At 49.4% G+C, this 17,925-nt stretch overlaps 1 protein-coding gene across 1 annotated transcript; it reads right to left on the bottom strand.

Annotated features, from left to right (window-relative positions):
• Positions 1-2,150: 2,150 nt before the first annotated feature.
• Nek2 (NIMA related kinase 2) lies at positions 2,151-16,323 on the bottom strand. Its single transcript, XM_041635339.1, is given in 9 exon segments — positions 2,151-3,342; positions 3,344-3,519; positions 6,908-7,033; positions 9,520-9,739; positions 10,515-10,641; positions 11,248-11,330; positions 14,670-14,910; positions 15,185-15,402; positions 16,023-16,323. Coding segments are annotated over 9 exon segments (1,332 nt in total). The 5' UTR covers positions 16,119-16,323; the 3' UTR covers positions 2,151-3,297.
• Between the last annotated feature and the right edge of the window lie 1,602 nt (positions 16,324-17,925).

Here is a 17,925-nt window from a genome sequence, read left to right as displayed (position 1 = left end):
GCCTCCATGGTGCTGTTGAATAAAGGGCTTTTTACCAGTGACTAGAGGTCCGTATCTCTGTCTGTCTGTGAGTCTTTGTGTGTTTCGATCTCCAGCCCCTTTCCCGAAGCTTGCGAACTGTATGGTAGTGCATAGAGTGCAGACAGGCGTCGTGCGCTGCAACTTCCCAGGCTGCTCAGAGCTTCCAGAGCCCCCTCTGCCCACCCCCTCTCAGCGGGGGCCTGGGCACAGAACCCCCGCTGCCCATCCCTCAGCGGGGACCTGGGCACAGAACCTCCTCTGCCCATCCCTCTCAGCAGGGGCCTGGGCCTGGGCACAGAACCCCCGCTGCCCATCCCTCTCAGCGGGGGGCCTGGGCACAGATGTGAAAGGGCCAGTACTGGACATCTCAGAACAGCCAGAGTCCCAGTCCATGGCCCACTTGCTCTGCCCTCTGCCCCATGCCTGGGTGAGACCTGCTGAAGGGTGGGAGCCTTGGCAAGGGGCATCCCGCATAGGAGAGGCACATCTAGGAGAGGTGAATATGCCTTGGCGGGGGCAGTGGGCCTAAGGAAAGCAAGGTGCCTCGCTAGGCTTGAGACCTTGCATTGCGTTACACAGGGCTAGAGAGGGGAGCAAGACCGGGGCACAGGTGCTGGGCACCTGCTGAAGGCTGAGCACAGTCCCTTCTGCTTGGGTTGGGGCTCTCCAGGTGTGAGCCACAGGTGTGAGCTGTGCAGTTCACGTGCACAGGCTAGCAACTCTGGCATTTCCACCTAAAACTGGCATTGCAGAGTGAAAACCATAAAACTCGTGTTAATAATTTCCCAGTGTTTCTTAGAACACTCAATGGCAAGTAACACATTAATCTGGGAAACTGTAGAGAAAAATGAACCTGCCCTCCGACAGTACTGGCAGGGAGCGAGACTCGACACAACTGTGGAGGGCGCGTCAGATTAATCTGTGTCTGGCCAACGGTGCCATTTGTGTGAGAGCTGCACTCACTGCCTGTGTGCTACCTCTACATCTGAAGCTCTTCTGAGCCTTCCAGCAGCCTGGTCTATACTAGACTCACACAGTCAGCAACACCAGGAAAATGTTACATAAAAATGTGACAGGCAGAGGAAAGCTAACTGCTTCATGCTCAAGGAAAAGCTGGACCAGGAGAGGGCTTGTGCATAAGATGCTTCCTGCATAAGCCTGAGGGCCAGAGTTCAGATCCTCAGAACCCGTGGGGAAGCTGCTCATAATCGCAGCAGGGAGGTGGATGGGGTCACTGTGGCAGGCTGACTCACGGACTAGCTGGACTAGTGAGCTCTGGCTCAGGGAGGACTCTCCCTTCAATGAAGTGAAAATCGAGAAAGACACCCAACACCAACTTCGTGCCTCCACACAGGCACGTGTCTACATACACGCATGCATGCGAACACACACACACAGTGTCACTAAACAAACCCATCAAAACCCAAATTAAGTCCTCTGTGAGGGTGGCGGTGCATTCCAGCCCATCCCAGCTTCCTACTGAGTCAGCAGCATCACCGGACCCTAGCAATGGGACACGAGCACCTTCTCCTCAGTACGACTTTCAGAAAAGTGTCCAAACATGACCCGGTGTTTCCCAGAGAGCAGACTTGCTCGGGCCCGCACTGCTGGCCTGCGTGACCAATGAGAGGGTGCATTCTACCACAGCTTACCAACAGAACAGAACTCCCTGGACAGCGCCCACTTTTCTTCGATTCAGAGACCAAGAAACACAAAAGACATGACTTTAGGAGACTGATTTACACCGTAGGAAAACGGGAGATAAACAGCAGAATAAAAATAAACACAAGCATCTGGGCTACGGAGATGATGGCTCGGTCGGAAAGGTGCTTGCTGTGGAGGAACTTAAGTTTAGGCCTGCACCACAGAAAACGTTAGATGCGGTAAAATGTGCTTGTAATCTCTACACTAGGGAGGTGGGAGACAAGAGTGAGCCCCGGGCACCTGGAAGATAGCAAGTCTGAAAAACCTGGTGAGGCCCACACCAGGGAGGGACAGTTTCTGAACAATGACGCCCGAGGTTGCCCTCTAGGCTCCACAGGCACCTGCACACAGCATGTGTGCACAACGCAGAAACACAGACATCACAATGCCGAATTTCCACAAAATAGATTTTACTGTACTGGAAATGTTATAAATAAGATGACTGGTTATTCATAAACAATTGTATCCAATTTTTCTACAGTTCAGGAACATCTAAAACCTCACACTTAGAATGTTTATATATACAGGACTTTATTCTGCACTTGCTACACCAATGCCATTATAGCCCAAAGGAGAAAAAAGAAAAAGTAGGAAAAACCACCTCTGAGTTTCTAGTCCCATCTGGCAGACAGAGCAGACAGACAAGATGTTCCCCATATTTTAACATGACAAGCCGCCACCAAAGACCTTGCTTATGAAAGCCAAAGGCTTTGCATCCGCAGGTGCAAGAGATCCCTGGCACTGCTTCTGCAGCTCCAAGTGCCAAACAGGAGAGAACTTACACAGCATTAGAAAAGTCAACCCTGCAAGTTACACACCCAGGCAAGTTTTATAGGTCCAGGAAATAAAGGACACAGAATTTTAAAATGCAAGAAGTCTGGGTATTTAATCATGAGATGAACCGCATTAAAATGCTGGGCTGTCGGGTCGATGGCTGGGTCTCGGGTCTCTCCCTATAAAATCACACACTAAAAAGGCCTCCCTTGCCTCCCTGACCTCTAGAGAGTGACCCTAAGAGGGAAGAGTCACAGCGCAGCTGATGCCTCACTCAGAAACTGCAGTGAAGGCAGGAATCACCAACACCCGACCACCACTAAGCAGCTGATGACAGTAAGAGTAAGATCACGTTCCTCATCATGGTTGCGGACAGCAGGTGCTGGGCACACCGCTCCTGCTGCACAGATTTTCAGTGTAAACCTAAGCATGACAGATACAGGCACACCACTCAGCCATGTAAACTGCTCAGTAAGGCCTGCAGGTTTGTATTCCTTCCCTAACATTATCTTCTAAAATCTGCAGTGTCCCATCTCATATTCCCAGTAGTAATGGCACACAGGATAAAGGCCCGGCCAACCAGCAAAGGCACCGTGTTTTCTACACAGGGATATTAGGAGGAAAAGGGAGACACGTCCATCTTGTAGCCTGCTGCTGAGATAGAGCACAGACAATCCCAGCGTCACGCTCACTGTGCACGAAGGCCAAGCTCAGAACCAGACACACAAACTACAGCAGCGAGGACCAATTTCCAGTGGGCTGGCAGTGTCAATACTGCCCCAGCTCCGCCCTGCTGGCCTAGCGCATGCCCAGGATCTGCCTGCTCTTTAGCTGGTAGTTTTTTTTCTATATCCGACAGGGCTTGGGCCCGCAGCTGGGCAGCATGAAGTCTCTTCTTCAGGTCCTTGCACTTGGACTTGGCAAGCTGGCTCTCGGCATCCTCGCTCCTTGCGGCATTCTCTTTGCTCTCCCCACGGAAATGAACCTTCTTCCTCACTGCTGAAGATGGAAGGTCAAGTTCTTCAGAAAGGAAAAGAAAGGGGTCTGTGTTAGCGGAGAACCGCCATACAGGTCAGACATTGCTGACACCCATGTGAAGCTGTCTGGGACAAGTAGTTAGGAGCATTTTAAAACAGTTGGCTTTTTTTTTTTTTTTTTTTTTTTGATTTTTCGAGATAGGGTTTCTCCGTAGCTTTTGGTTCCTGTCCTGAAACTAGCTCTTGTAGACCAGGCTGGCCTCGAACTCACAGAGATCCACCTGCCTCTGCCTCCCGAGTGCTGGGATTAAAGGTGTGCACCACCACCGCCTGGCAAAACAGTTGGCTTTATGATTTCTAAATTGTGTGTGGGTATAAGCATGTGAATGCAAGTGCCCTCAAGTCCAGAGAGGAGGGCACAGGTACTGGGTCCCCTGGAGCTGGAGTCACAGGTGGAGTCAGCTGACGTGGATGCTGGGAACAGAGCTCAGGTCCTCTATGGAGCAGTACGTGCTCTTAACTGAATCATCTCTTCAGCCCCCAGCCTTTTCTTTTGTCTGTCATGAGCTGTGATGCTCCTGCCTCTGCTCCCCTCATTGCTGAGTCTATAGGTTACACAGGTGTGAGCCGACACCATGCCCCGAACACACCCAAATAATAAAGGACAAATGCTTCGATCTCTGACGAATCAACTTTTCTCTTAGGGTTCAACGCACTGGGGGGTGAGGGAAATCAGTGTTTACTCTGTTCCTGAGAACCTACGACAGGACACACCACGGCACAGAGCACACCTCCAACATCCAAACAGCTCAGGCACCAGAATGTGTTTCTAAGCAACTGCAGAGTGAGAAGGCCAGCCGAGCCGGAGTGGATGAGTGATGTCCCTCTCGCACGCACTGATGACCCGGAAGACATCCAGTGACACCCCTAACCACAGAGGGAGGTTCCCCTGGTGTATCTAAAATAAGTGTACAGACTTACTGGGTTTACACCGGGGCCCTGTGCTACAGGGGATGCCAGGCCATAAACAGTGCAGACGGGAGAAGGCACAGAAGTGCAGACAGCCAGCTGCGTGTGCTCGCGGGGAGAGGAGGGAGCCCTGGAGACCAAGTGTGAGCTGAGCCCCAAGGAAGACAAAGGGAGATAGCTCGAGGGAGAGGCAGGAGGCTGACTCCCGGAAGGACCCTCAGTTCCTCCATCACTGCACTTCGAAGCACAAGCTGTTGCCAGGGACCTTACCACCACCGTGGAAGGTGCAGCTGCCTCCTGCCACCACAAACACGGCATTCTCCTAACGGAATGGTCCCGAGGAAGCGTCTAGGCAAAGAGCATCGACTCCAGTAACAGGAGTGCTTCAGTGAGTAGACAGAGGGGGCTTTCAAGATGCGGCCGCCCACTGGCCACGTTTAGTGTAGCTTTACAGCCCCACTGTGCAAAAGGACATCTTATGACTCCATCGTCCCGGGCCTGAGCTGGCACCTCTCCCCTCCACTCTGACACACTCAGGTGAGCTGCAGTGGGCTCTGTAGCTTGTTCTAAACACCACGACCTACACTGGTGTCATTACACACCCATCTGTGCGGCCCTAAGGTGAGCCCAGCACCTCACCCAGCTATTACCTTTGCTCCAACACACCCTACCTGAAGCGCAGTCCCAGAGGTTTCGGTAATTATCCGAGTGGGAACTAGGAGTGCATATGTTTTTTTTCCTCCTCAGTTTATCAACCTAACCATGGTTTAAATCTGTCCTGTCTTTATGGATGGCAGTGTGCTCTCTAAAAGTTGCTGAGATTAACCAGGTGTGGTGTTGCACATGGACAGGTAGACAGCTAGAGGCCAGTGAAGCCTCCATCGCAGGTTCTATAAAGCGAGACCCTGTGTCTCCAAGAAACGAAACAAAAAACTCAAAGGTTTTAACAAAGATCCAAAGTGCACTCTGTGGTTGGCTTTTTTTTTTTTTTTTGAGACAGGGTCTTGTTCTGTAGCGATGGCTAGCCTAGAACTTGCTATGTAGACCAGGCTAGCCTAGAACTTGCTATGTAGACCAGGCTAGCCTCACACTCAGTTATCTGCTCACCTCTGTCCCGAGTGCTGGGATTAAAAGTGTGCAAGTCAGGGGCCAAGATTTGGGGGTCAGCGCCCCCTTCTACGAGGGTCCTAGAGATGAAACTCAGATACCAGGTTAGGACAGGCACCTTCACTCACTGGGTCATCTTGGAAACCCAAGCCCTATTTTCTGTTTATTTTGTAAATTATGTGTATGTGTGAGTGTTGGGGGAAAGAGGGGTTATGGGCACATGAGTATGGGACCTGCGGAAGCCAGAAAAGGACCTCAGTCCCCCGGAGCTGGGGTTCCAGGCAGGTGGGCTGGCTATGGGTGGGACTCAAACTCAAGTCCGCAGGGAAACCGGTGCAGAGGTTTGAGTAAGAACTAGCTCCACAGGCTCAGATATCTGAATGCTTAGCTGTCGGGGAGCAGGGATACTTGGGAAGGACTGGGAGGTGTGGCCTTGCTAGAGGAAATCCAACTGTCACTGTAGGTGGGCTTTAGGGTTTCAAAAGTCCATGCAGACCCAGAGACTAAAGATGTGAGCTCTCAGCTCCTTCTCCAGTATTGCACCTGCTGCCATGCGCCCGCCTCTGAAGCTGAAGTCAGCCCCAGCTCAGCTGTCCTTGAACGGTGTCTCACAGCAGCAGCAAGTGACTAGGACAGGCAGCAGGTGTGCTCTTACCTCTCTCTGGCCCCTCCCCCTTCCTCTCGCTCTGCAGAACAGGATGGTCTCAAACCCCCAGCAGTTCTCCTGTCTTCCAATGCTAGGGTTACAGATTTTCCCCACCGAGACTGCTAAGCCACGCCTTCTAAGATGACCGGAGTGTGGCAGTTTTAAAATACGAGGGCTTTTGCTTAGAAATGAAGAGAAATACAGTTTTGATAACATATCCAAAAAAAATAACATCCAGGCAGGCAGTGGTGGTGCATACCTTTAGTCCCAGCACTCAGAAGGCAGAGGCAAGAGGATCCCTGTGAGTTCAAGGTCAGCCTGGTTTGCAGAGTAAGTTCCAGGACAGGCCCCAAAGCTACACAGAGAAACTCTGTCTTAAAAAAAAACAAAAGACAAAAAAGAAAAAAAAAAAAAGAAAAAGAAAAAAATTGAAATATATAGTTTTGAAAATGTTTCAATTTCAAAAATTAAATACTGAAGTCTGAACCATGTCGTGTGATAGAGTGAGTGAGGTGGAGACCAAACTGCGACCCCCGCCTCGGGGGTCTCACCCAGGACACCAGCAACAACACCAGCAGACTCTCATGGCCACTCAGTGACGTCACCTGAGATCTCAGACTGCAAGATTAAAGCACCACAAACTCCTCTGCCGGCCATGCCAGGTGTGCGTGTCCACACGGGCCAGTGTGTGTGGAGCTGACGGACATACCTGAGGCACTGGCCTGGGACAGGAACCTCTGCTCCTTCAGCAAGCTGTAGCTCTTCACCAGACTCTCGGCTCGGGCCAGTTTGTCCTCTGCCAGTCTCTCTCGAATACAAAGCTCACGCTCCTTCTCTTTAAAAAAAGGAAGGAGAAAAAAGAAACAAGTAAGGGGCTCTGGCCATCAAACCACTTACTTGTGTCTGGCAGGCTCCCCACCCCCCTGGCTGGGCTCCAGGGACGGTTCCCAGTCTCCTAATGCCACGACACTTTCCCTAGTTCCTCATGCTGTGGTGACCCCAACCATAAAATTACTTTTGCTGCTACTTCATAACTGTAATTTTGCTACTGTTATAAATCATAATGTAAATATCTGGTATGCAGGATGGGCTTTCATTGCTACAAACTGAACATAACTAAAGCACAGTGATTAATCACAAAACAATATGTAATTATGTATTGTGAAATAGTTATAATTACAAAAAACTGAAATTTTTGTCTGAGAGGCCCTGCACAGAAACTCTCATCGCAACCCCTTTGTCCGGATCACTGTCTTGTTCCTCAAGAAAGCAAATAAAGTAGGTAACATGTGAGTTCTATCTCCATCCAATTTGCTTCTGTTTTTGCCACAGCTCAAGTGTGATTTGGACTGGTATGATCTTTTCGGACAAATTGAAGCATGGTGCGTTTGGTCCTTGCCGTATAAATTCAACTCATTCAAGATGGCAAAAATGTCAACCAAATAAATTCTTTTCTGCAATTCACTTTTATCACTGAAGAGAGCTTTGAACCACAGTCTTGCTTTCTGATTAAAAACATTTGAGTTCATCACGAATTTCAAAAGCACATTTTAAGGCTTTTCCTCTCGACACCATCTCTCTTCAGTGTGAACAGCGGAGCTTTGTGCACAACTCGCAGCACAGCCGAGAGAACCGTCAGCCGTTTACAGCGCTCGCCTTTACGGGACTGGCAGAATTCATGCTTTCCACGGCTTCTCGAAACTCTTGCCGAAACTCTTGCGGCGTTGTCTTCATTGCTGATATTCGCCGATGAATCACACGTGGGTTCAGATGACTTTGGTGACTCTCAGTACCAAACGCTGGAGCCCACAGCTGGAGCACCATCTGTGCCAACACCACAACCTTTCCCAAGAGCTCCTCTACTCTTAGAAATGAACCGTGTCAGATACGTCATGTGCAATCGTTGTTTCAAGGTGTTTACAAAAGAGAAACTCATCTTTAAAGTCAACACCATTAACATATCTCACAGAAACCAGTACTGAAGAGTTTGCAACGTCTGCAGATTCATCCAACTGGATACTAAATATTGGAAGTGGAGACTTAATTCCCTGGATCACCTGACAAGAACACCAGCAGACATGGCGCCTACTCCACGGACAGTGTCACTAGAAAAGGAAACTGCATTCACTGTGTAACAATTCATCTCCGATCAGAACTCAGAACACTGACTCTGGCCACTGGCGACAGCAGGTCCTCAGCAACCGTCTGAGGTTTCTGGCCTGGCGACTCTGAGCACCTCCATACAGGACGCTTCAGTGGCTGCCGTCCTGTTTGTGGTATTTGCCACCAGTGTCAAATCTGGCTCTCTTGAGTCCATCAGCTTTGGTGTCCTTGCCAGCAAAGCGTGGATGCTGTTATCAATTATCAGCAGGGCATTCCAGTGTCTTCAGCTTCTGCTGACAGAATGTCACAACAGAAAACATGCCGCCATCTCTCAGTTCCTGCGGTAATTATTGAGGTAAAACCATCCTGTAAAAAAATCCTCACTATGTTTTCTTAATGTTCCTCTCTACACGACCCATTGCCATGGGATGGTTTTCTAATGAGAATAACATACAACCAAAGCTTTACTGATACAAAAGAGGATGTACGGCATAGTTCAGTCAATACAGTTCATCCAAGTGGCCTGTGTTTTACCTTTCTGTGTTGATTTTTCGCATACCAGTTACTACCACAAGGGGGCACTATTCACATCACATCTGACTATAAGACTTCTCAGCATCCACACTGAGTTCTCATGGTCTGTTCCGGTTGTTGATAACTTTAGAGCACATGATTTTACTTCTACTCAGTAATTATAGCTTATAAAGCATCGTGTTATCTCGAATACTGATGTTTCTAACACAGCTGCTCGTTCTCTCTCTCACTCTCTCTGACAGGTCCACAGACGCACATCAGGCACCAGCCCTGTCACATACCATACACCTGTCTCGGTTCTAGATTTATGTGACAATGATTTCATCATGCCGGGTACTTGTAGTGGGTGTATCTGCATGTGGGCAGACCTGCCTAAAGATGGGCAGAGGAGGTCCCTAAGAGCGTCGAAAGCCAGTGTTTTCTAATGGTCTTGGGTCCTATGAAAAGGTCGTTGGACACTGACCCCCAAGAGGGTCATGACCCACTGGTTGAGAACCACTACTCAAAAGAAAAGGCTGGGATGTGATTTGGCGGTATTCAGTCGCTAGCACCCTGCCCCACCACCAGACAGAAACAAAGGTCCTATCAAAGAGGCCCGCACATCCAAGCTCCTCTGTTGGGACCCCAGCTGTACCTCCCCCATGGCATGGGCAGCTAGCTCCCTTGGCCCGGGACACCACTCACGCTCCAGACTGTCCTCTCGGGCTCGGAGTGCTCTCTCTCTCTCCTGCAGCTGCTTTTCCTTCAACCTGAGCTCACTCAGCACAGGGCTGGAGGCCTGCAGCTTCGAAGGCTCGCCTAAGCGCTGTCCTCTCCTCTCCAGATGCTTCCTCTGCTCCTCCGCAACCAAGTCTGCTATCAAAGGGCTCTCCAGAATTTCTTCCACTGAAGGTCGGTGGTAATCCTGGAGAAACAGTGTGGCAGGCAGATCACGGAACAGTCATCAAGAAAAGCAGTTACATCAGGAGGATAAACAAGACAAAAGACAGTTCCTGTATCTAGAAACATCTGGAAAAACAAGTTCACTGGTCACAAGGTGACACAGGTTTAACTCACCTCACCCCACCCCTCCAGAAGGCTCAGGCCCTGCAGGATTGAACACACTACACATACACTGGGTATCACTGAGGTCTGCTCAGGGGAGGTGGGACCTTTGTTTCTCTAAATACCGTTAAAGAGGACGTTCTCACCAGACTTCAATTTCTCTTTCTCTCTCTCTCTCTCTCTCTCTCTCTCTCTCTCTCACGCACTGTATCCTTTGCAACCCCACAGCACCCCCTCCCACTTTTCCTCAGCTCACAACAGAACATCTGCCTCTTATCCCATGGGTCAGAAAACCCGTTGCCAGGGTATTTTCCTTCTGCTCTGCCCCCTTCTCCCTTGTTCTGGCCTCTAGTCCCGAGACGGAGAGTAAACAGGCCCTTATCTACCACTGTACTCTGAGTTCTGCCTTTTTTCAATCTCTCCATGCCATTAACCATCAGCTACTGTGGCATAAGGTGGCAAGAAAAACAGGAAGTGAGGCACAAGGGTTGATCAGGATGTGTTCCGTACCTGTGAGCTTTCACCTCCACTAACTGGGCACTGAGCCAGGGAGGCTGATGACCAGTCTATGGCAAAGCCAAAGTTTACCCAAGAGGCTGAAACAGACAATGCACACATAGCCTCGCAACCATTACCTTTAAATTTAGCATCTGAGTGATGATGTCATTCAGCCCATCAGAGTAGCGGTAGGGGATCCGCCTGAATCTCCCCTCTCTGATTTTCCCAGCTAACTCTTTCTGATTGAAAGCTGTGAATGGAGGCCTGGGATTTAAAAATAAAAAGAAGGAAAAGAGAAGGGAGTGAAGAGGAGACAAGGCAAGGAAAGGAAACTTAAAAAAATGTTAAATGAATGCAAATAAGAAAACGAGAGTTGGCTCCGCCCTGCGTTCTGTCTCCCAAGCTGGGACTCTTCTGTGGCCGTGCTTAGCCGTCCCCTGCCTACACTTCTGGTGGAAGAGCTGTGACTTGGGATCCCTATGCTCTGCAGTCTGCAGCACCCTGGTTTCCACCTGCTGATCCAGTGTCAGTGGGGAGCAGAATTCTCTCCTCTATCCCTGGAGAACCGTGGCTTCGTGGAACAGCTTAGCAGTGGAGGAGGAAAGTGGCTCAGAGTCCTTTCTGTTCTCCAGACCCCAGGCCTCCCTGGGACCCCTGCTGCATTCCTGCTTTGTCCCCCTGACCTATGAACTCTGCCCTGAGCTATGTACGTTTCACTGGGAAACAAAGATCCTCGACCAAAGCAGGACCCAGCCCCATGGGTTCCACAGTTAGTGGAGAAGTTGGGGAGTGTTGTTTTTAACTTGTCAGTTTCCAGAAACAGACGACTGCCAGTGTCGGCTTGGGCTCGGACCTGTCTCCCCTACTCACATCAATGCACACAGCTCATACAGCAGGCAGCCCAGCGACCAGATGTCCGACTTCTCATTATAGGACAGGCGGCTCATTTGCTCCTAGAGGTCAAGGTAAGAAAGAACCAATGAGTTGAGAGCTTGCTTTGTTTCAAAGTTTAAAATTCTCAACCTCAGAGCTGGGGAGGCAGCCGGGCTAACAGAGCTTGCCTAGCATGCACAACACCTGGGCGGGATCCCGAGCACAAAATCAATGAGGCGTGGTGGCTCACAATAATCTCAACACTCGGGAGGTAGAGATCTGGAGAGATTCCTCAGCAGTTAGGGACCGGCCGCTCTTAAGAGGACCCAGCTTTCATTACCAGCACACACATGACAGCTCTCTGCAATCTTTAACTCCAGTTCCAGGGGACCTAAAGTCCTTTGGTATCCCCATATAAACATATGATGTACATACATACACGCAAAGTACTTATACACATAAAAATAAAACCTTCTAGGGCTGGAGAGATGGCTCAGCGATTAATAGTACTGGCTGCTCTTCCAGAGGTCCTGAGTTCAATTCCCAGCAATGACATGGTGGCTCACAACCATCTGTAATGAGATCAGGCGCCCTCTTCTGGCCTACAGACTCTCTATGTACATAATGTGTACACAACGCATACAGAGACTCTCTGTATACATAATAAAAAAATTTAAATAAAACCTTCTAAAAAAATTCAAAGTTATCTTTAGCTATAAAACAAGTTCTAGGGTGGTCCAGGTTGTGTGAGTTACATCAAAACACAGCAAACAAAGAAAACAACCAACACAAAACCCACAATAAATCAATAAACTGAAAACGAAATGGAAACTCAAACTCTGGTAATATTCACTTAAGACAGATGAAAAAATGTTAAATTTTCTATCTGTAGCAAAAATTTTCAATATTTCATATCCAAAGGACTCAGGTAGCTTAGACTACAAGAGAGAAGATGCAGCCTCACTGTAGCCTCAGGTTTATATGAAAAAGGGGAGCGATCTTAGCTCGGCAACTCTATCATACAAAATCTCACTTTCACAAATAAAATGCTTACTGACAATTCAAAGGCAAGCACCTGAGAGCTCTCCCCACGGTCCTCAAGGGAAGAAAATGGCATTTTATTCTGTTTTGTTTAAGAGATAGGGGTTCCAGACTCCTCAGTTCGGACACAGGCCTCAGCCTCCAGGTAGTTGTAGGAACCGCCTAGATATTCCATTTTAAAAGTCAGAGGAACTGGCTGGTGGAATACACCCGTGATCCAGAACCTGAGCTAGAGGCCAGGGGCTCAACAGCCTGGGCTGCAGGAGACTGTCTCACAGATAAATCAAAACAGGGAGCTATAGAGATGATTTACTAACTCCAGCTGCAGGATCTGATGCCCTCCTCTGACCTCCACAGGCAACACACACACACACACACACACACACGCACGCGTGTTTTTTTTTTCCCCCTTCAGTCCACTGCTATAAACCACAGCAGGAACTAATATTCTCCTTGGGCTGACATCACTTCTCCCAGCTTACGCCTCAGGGACACGGAATTCATCTAGTCACAAGGGCCGATGGGAAAAAGAGGCACAAAAGAATTGTGCAGGTATTAACTTCTTGATTCCCCTTTGTAATCAAGCTTTCCGTGTGGAATAAAACACCATGGGAGAACCAGCCTGTTCTAGAAACAGTCACATACTCAGAGTTTTATGCTGTCACCAGCTCTACTAGCGTAATTATATATCCAGAAAACCCTAGACTTCTCTGTGAATTACTGAAGAAATCTCAAAGATTTTATACACAGCAATGTCCCTTATGGACTCAAGGTTGGTTGGTGTTCATTTATTTGTTATTTGCTTTGCTTTTGTTTTTTTGAGACAGGGTCTCACTATGTAGTCTTAGCTGGCCTACAACTCCCTATGTCGACCAGGCTGGGGTTAAAGGCGTGCCCTAACCTTAATGACAGCTAAAAATGGTCATACCCTAGCCTCAACAATTTCATCTTATGTTCTACAATCCAATCAATACTAAGAAATGAAGAATAGCTGGGCAGTGGTGGCACATGCCTTTAATCCCAGCACTCGGGGGACAGAGGAGGGTTCATCTCTGTGAGTTCAAGGCCAGCCTGATCTATACAGAGAGAGTTCCAGGACAGCCAGGGCTACACAGAGAAACCCTGTCTTAAAAAAAAAAAACAAAAAAGAAAAAGAAAGTAAGGGAGGGAGGGAGGGAGGGAGGGAGGGAGGGAAGAAGGGAGGGAGGGAGGGAAGAAGGAAGGGAGGGAGGGAAGAAGGAAGGGAGGGAGGGAAGAAGGGAGGGAGGGAGGGAGGGAGGGAGGAAGGGAGGGAAGAAGGGAGGGAGGGAGGGAAGAAGGGAGGGAGGGAGGGAGGAAGGGAGGGAGGGAGGGAAGAAGGGAGGAAGGGAGGAAGGAAGAAGTCACACAAGGACATGCACAGAAGCTCTCTGTAAATGTAGGCAAAAGGAGCAGCAAGAACAGAACAGGCACAGAAACTAACACTGCAAAAACGATGCCCACGTGTGAAGGCCTAAGCCTCAAACATCAAGTCACTGTGATGGCAGCCGAGCCTATGCCTCACCTCTGCTTCCTGCTGGTGCAGTGTGACCCGCTGCCTCCAGTTCCTGCCCTTGGGGCCAGGACTCTGCACTGTTAAAAAAAACCTGGGGGGTAAGGGGTACTAGAGAGATGACTCAGTGGTTAAGAGCATTTGTTGCTCTTGCAGAGGCCCTGGGTTTGATTTCAGCCCCCACACAGCAGCTCCCATCCATCCAAACTCCAGTTCCAAAGGATCAGTGCTGTCTTCTGAGCCCTCGGGCACCAGGCACACACATGGCACACTTACACATGAACAGGCAAAACACTCATACTATAAATAAATCTTTACTCTTTTTAGAAAGCTCTAGTTGAATGCAGGGACCAGGCAGTCCCTTTGAACAAACAAATCTAGGAGGGTAAGAGAGGGGGTCAGAGGTTAAGCACTACATGCTCTTCCAGAGGACCGAGTTCAGTTCCCAGCATCCATGTCTGATAGCTCACAACTGCCTGGAACTCAGCTTGTGTGTGGGAGTGGGGGACTCCATTCCCTCTTCCAGCCTTCACCATTACCCACACACGGCATACACCCACCACACATACACAATGCACACACAACGCGCACACACACACTCAACACACACGTATACATAAATACTAAAAATGTTAAAACATATACATAACAGAACTTGGGTTGTAGCTCAGTGGTATAGTACTTGCCTCAAATGCCTGAAGCCCTAGTACTGAGAGGGAAAAGGAAAAACTTAAACTGTACTGTGAATTCTGGGCTGCTGGGTTTATTCGCAACCCAAATCTCAGTTCCCTTGCATCTGAATGCTTCGCCAAGATATTAAAAAGTCTCTAAACTCGGAGATACTCACAGGAGACATGTAATAAGGTGTGCCAACAAATGTTTCTGCAAAACTCGTGTCATGGTTTAAAATTCTAGCTAGTCCAAAGTCCCCAAGCTTGACGTTGTGTTTGCTGTCCAGGAAGACGTTGGCTGGCTTCAGATCCCGGTGAAGCACAGTATGGCCACCATCGCTCCTTCTGTGACACTCTTTGAGGGCCAGGGTCAACTGAGTCATTACTCGAAGCACAAACTCTTCCTCTAAGTACTGCCTGGAGCAAAAGCAATCACATGTTTCATGATCCTCAATAAAATTGTGTCAAATGAAGGATAAAATATTTAAGCTTCCCAAGTATACAAATATGGAAGAAAATTATTATTAGCTCTGAAACATGGTTATCATCTCACTAAGGATTGTCCAGTGTACTGTGAACCCAAACAAGTACAGGAACATCCTACCACATTGTTAAGGGCCCTGGCCCTGTCCCCAACACCATGTGCTTACACACCAGACCCTTTCAGCTTACAATCAAGTTAACCGCTGACCTTTCCTTGGTCCCCTTAGTGATGACACTGGCCAGGTCCCCTCCTTCACAGTATTCCATCACGATGTACAAGGTTGTGTTAGTTCTGTCAATAATGCGATCATAGTAACGGACGATGTTTGGATGTTTCAGCTCCCGAAGCAAGTTCACTTCAGACACAAGCATCTGCTTCTCCACCTCTGTCATGGAGCCATAGTCGAGTTCCTTCCACACCAGGATCTGAAACACAACATTTCCAAGGTATGAGCATGTATTATCCTTGGAGACAAATAACGAGATTTCCAAACTTAAAAAAAAAAAAAAAAAAAACCCACTATCTCACATTTCAACACATCTTACAACTTAAGGTCAGTATGTTGATTACTACTGTGGGTTTGGCAGGGTCTAAAAGCATCTAGGAGACAAATCTCTAGGGTTAGTCTGGGGGAAGACCCACCCTAAATGTGGGTGGCACCAAGAAGCAGCAAGCTGGCTGAGCACACGCTCTCTCCGCTCCCTGCGGGGATACAGAGTGACCAGTGGCCTCGAGCTCCTGTCACCACTTGCGTTCTCAGCTGCGTTGGCCCACACCCTCAAGCCCATTCCTTTTTTTTAATAGATGTATTTATTATGTATACAGTGTTCTTTCTGCATGAGTGCCTATACGCCAGAAGAGGGCACCAGATCTCTTTATAGATGAGATGGTTGTGAACCACCAGACCTCTAGAAGAGGAGCCATCTCTCCAGGTGGCTTTTGTCAGGTCCTTCCCGCGAGTTGTCCTGCCCCTTCCCCCCCCGCAGTAAGCGGGGTTTGCTCCTCCCAAAGAGGGCAGATCCACTGTGGACCGGAGACGCCTCACCTTGCCGTCGCTCTTCCTCCGAATCTTCTGGCAGCGGCCGTAGGAGCCGGTGCCGATGCTGTGCAGCACGTCGTAGTCTTCCACTCGGGACGGCATGGCGGGTGTCCACCCCGCGGGATCCTCGCAGCACCCCGACCCACGACCCGCACAGAATTAGCCGCGCGGCCCGGAGCCCAGGCTCAGCCCGCTGCAGGTCCACGGCGCCGAGCAGCGCTGCCGCCCCGGGAACCGCGCCGACCCCAGACTCGCCAGCCGCCTGCCGAGCCCGAGAGCTACCGGCCGCCGAGTCAACCGTCGCGGGCCGCGGCCTCGCCATCTATTGGTCGACGGCAAAGCTGCCTCTTAGCTCTGATTGGCTCAGAAGACACAACACTGCTAAGCATCTTGGGAAAATACATGTCTCTAGGCAACCGCGTCGGCGTTGGTGTGGGCGTCCGGTAGCTTTACTGAGCCGGCGCCCGGCGGGAAACCCGGGGACCTCGGACCGCAAAGCACATTGGGTCTCGGTGACGCAGTCCCTCCGCCGAGGTCGCCGAGGCAACGGAGGTCCGGAGAGCTCTCAGACCCAGGCTCGCCCCTCTACTTTCCACTTTGACCCTCACCCTTTCCGATCTGAACCCGAACCGACGTGTGTTGAGGACTCGGTAATACTGCACACAAACTGCACACAGACCTAGAGAGCGAGAATCCCTGTTCCTGCCGGGAGTGAGGGCGCAGGCAGGTGGATCTCTGAGTTTGAGGCCAGCCTGGTCTACAAAGCGAGTTCCAGGACAGCGAGGACTGTTACATAGAGAAACCCTGCCTTGACCCCCCACACACCAAAAAGAAAAAAAGATAATCAAAAGTTAGGGGTGGAGTATGGTCGCATGCAGCACACACTGCTCACCACATAGCGATGGTCACATTTTACTTCTAAGACATCTGCTGGGGGGGGGGGGGGGGGAGTGCTAGAAAAAAGTGTTCCCAATCAGCCTGTGGGGTACTGAAAGCAGTTTACAGTTTACTGACTTCTGCTCACCCAGCCAGCTAAGTGGGCCCGGGCCCGCTTTTGACAGAGAGGACAGCTAAAGGCCTCCACCCAGGGCAGCTGGAGGTTAATGTGCATTTCCAGAAAGCTAACAATCTGGTGCATAATTAGGTCATTGTTCTTAAAATATCTGGTCATGGTGCGATTGAAAGGAACCTGATGGCCTATTAATAAGAATTAGAAGCCTCCTTGTGTTAAAAATAAAGAATTTATTTTGTGCCCCGAATTTAGTATAAGCTAATTGGAACTGTCAGCCTGGAGACCGTTTGAATTAATGTTCAAGGACACCGCCTCACCGCCAAGGAGTAGGATGCATTTAGAAGTTACGTAAGGAGCTCCAAATGGCTGAGGTCATTTGCTTGGTGTGTGTTGTGTGTTCTCTGATGTTCATGTTGAGCTCACTGGCCAGCCTGTGACCTTTCTGGACGCCATGCGCTTACTCTTTGCTCCAACCCAGCTCACTTTCTCGGCTCCTCAACACCACCGTGGCATCTACTATTCATGGTTACTGTTGTTTGCCACTTGACAAGAGACGAGCCTTTGGGCACCCCTGCCCTGGTTTAGATTAGGTTAGCCTCTGAGTGTGCCTATGAGGGTTTATCTTGATTGTGTTGAATTAATTGAATTGCAAAGGCACCCCTAAAAGTGAGCAGCAGCTTTCCTTACACTTGAGTTCTTGCTAAATTACTTTTTTTTCTTAGACTTTTTTTTAATATTTATTTATTTATTATGTATACAATATTCTGTCTGTGTGTATGCCTGCAGGCCAGAAGAGGGCACCAAATCTCATTACAGATGGTTGTGAGCCACCCTGTGGGTGCTGGGAATTGAACTCAGGACCTCTGGAAGAGCAGTCAGTGCTCTTAACCACTGAGC

This window comes from Microtus oregoni, unplaced genomic scaffold (genome assembly GCF_018167655.1).
Source record: "Microtus oregoni isolate MIOR12 unplaced genomic scaffold, Mior012 000047F_ref0000412, whole genome shotgun sequence".
NCBI classification, from domain to species: Eukaryota; Metazoa; Chordata; class Mammalia; order Rodentia; family Cricetidae; genus Microtus; species Microtus oregoni.
The sequence above is the reverse complement of the archived record's forward strand: the minus strand, read 5'-3'. Positions and strand labels throughout refer to the sequence as shown.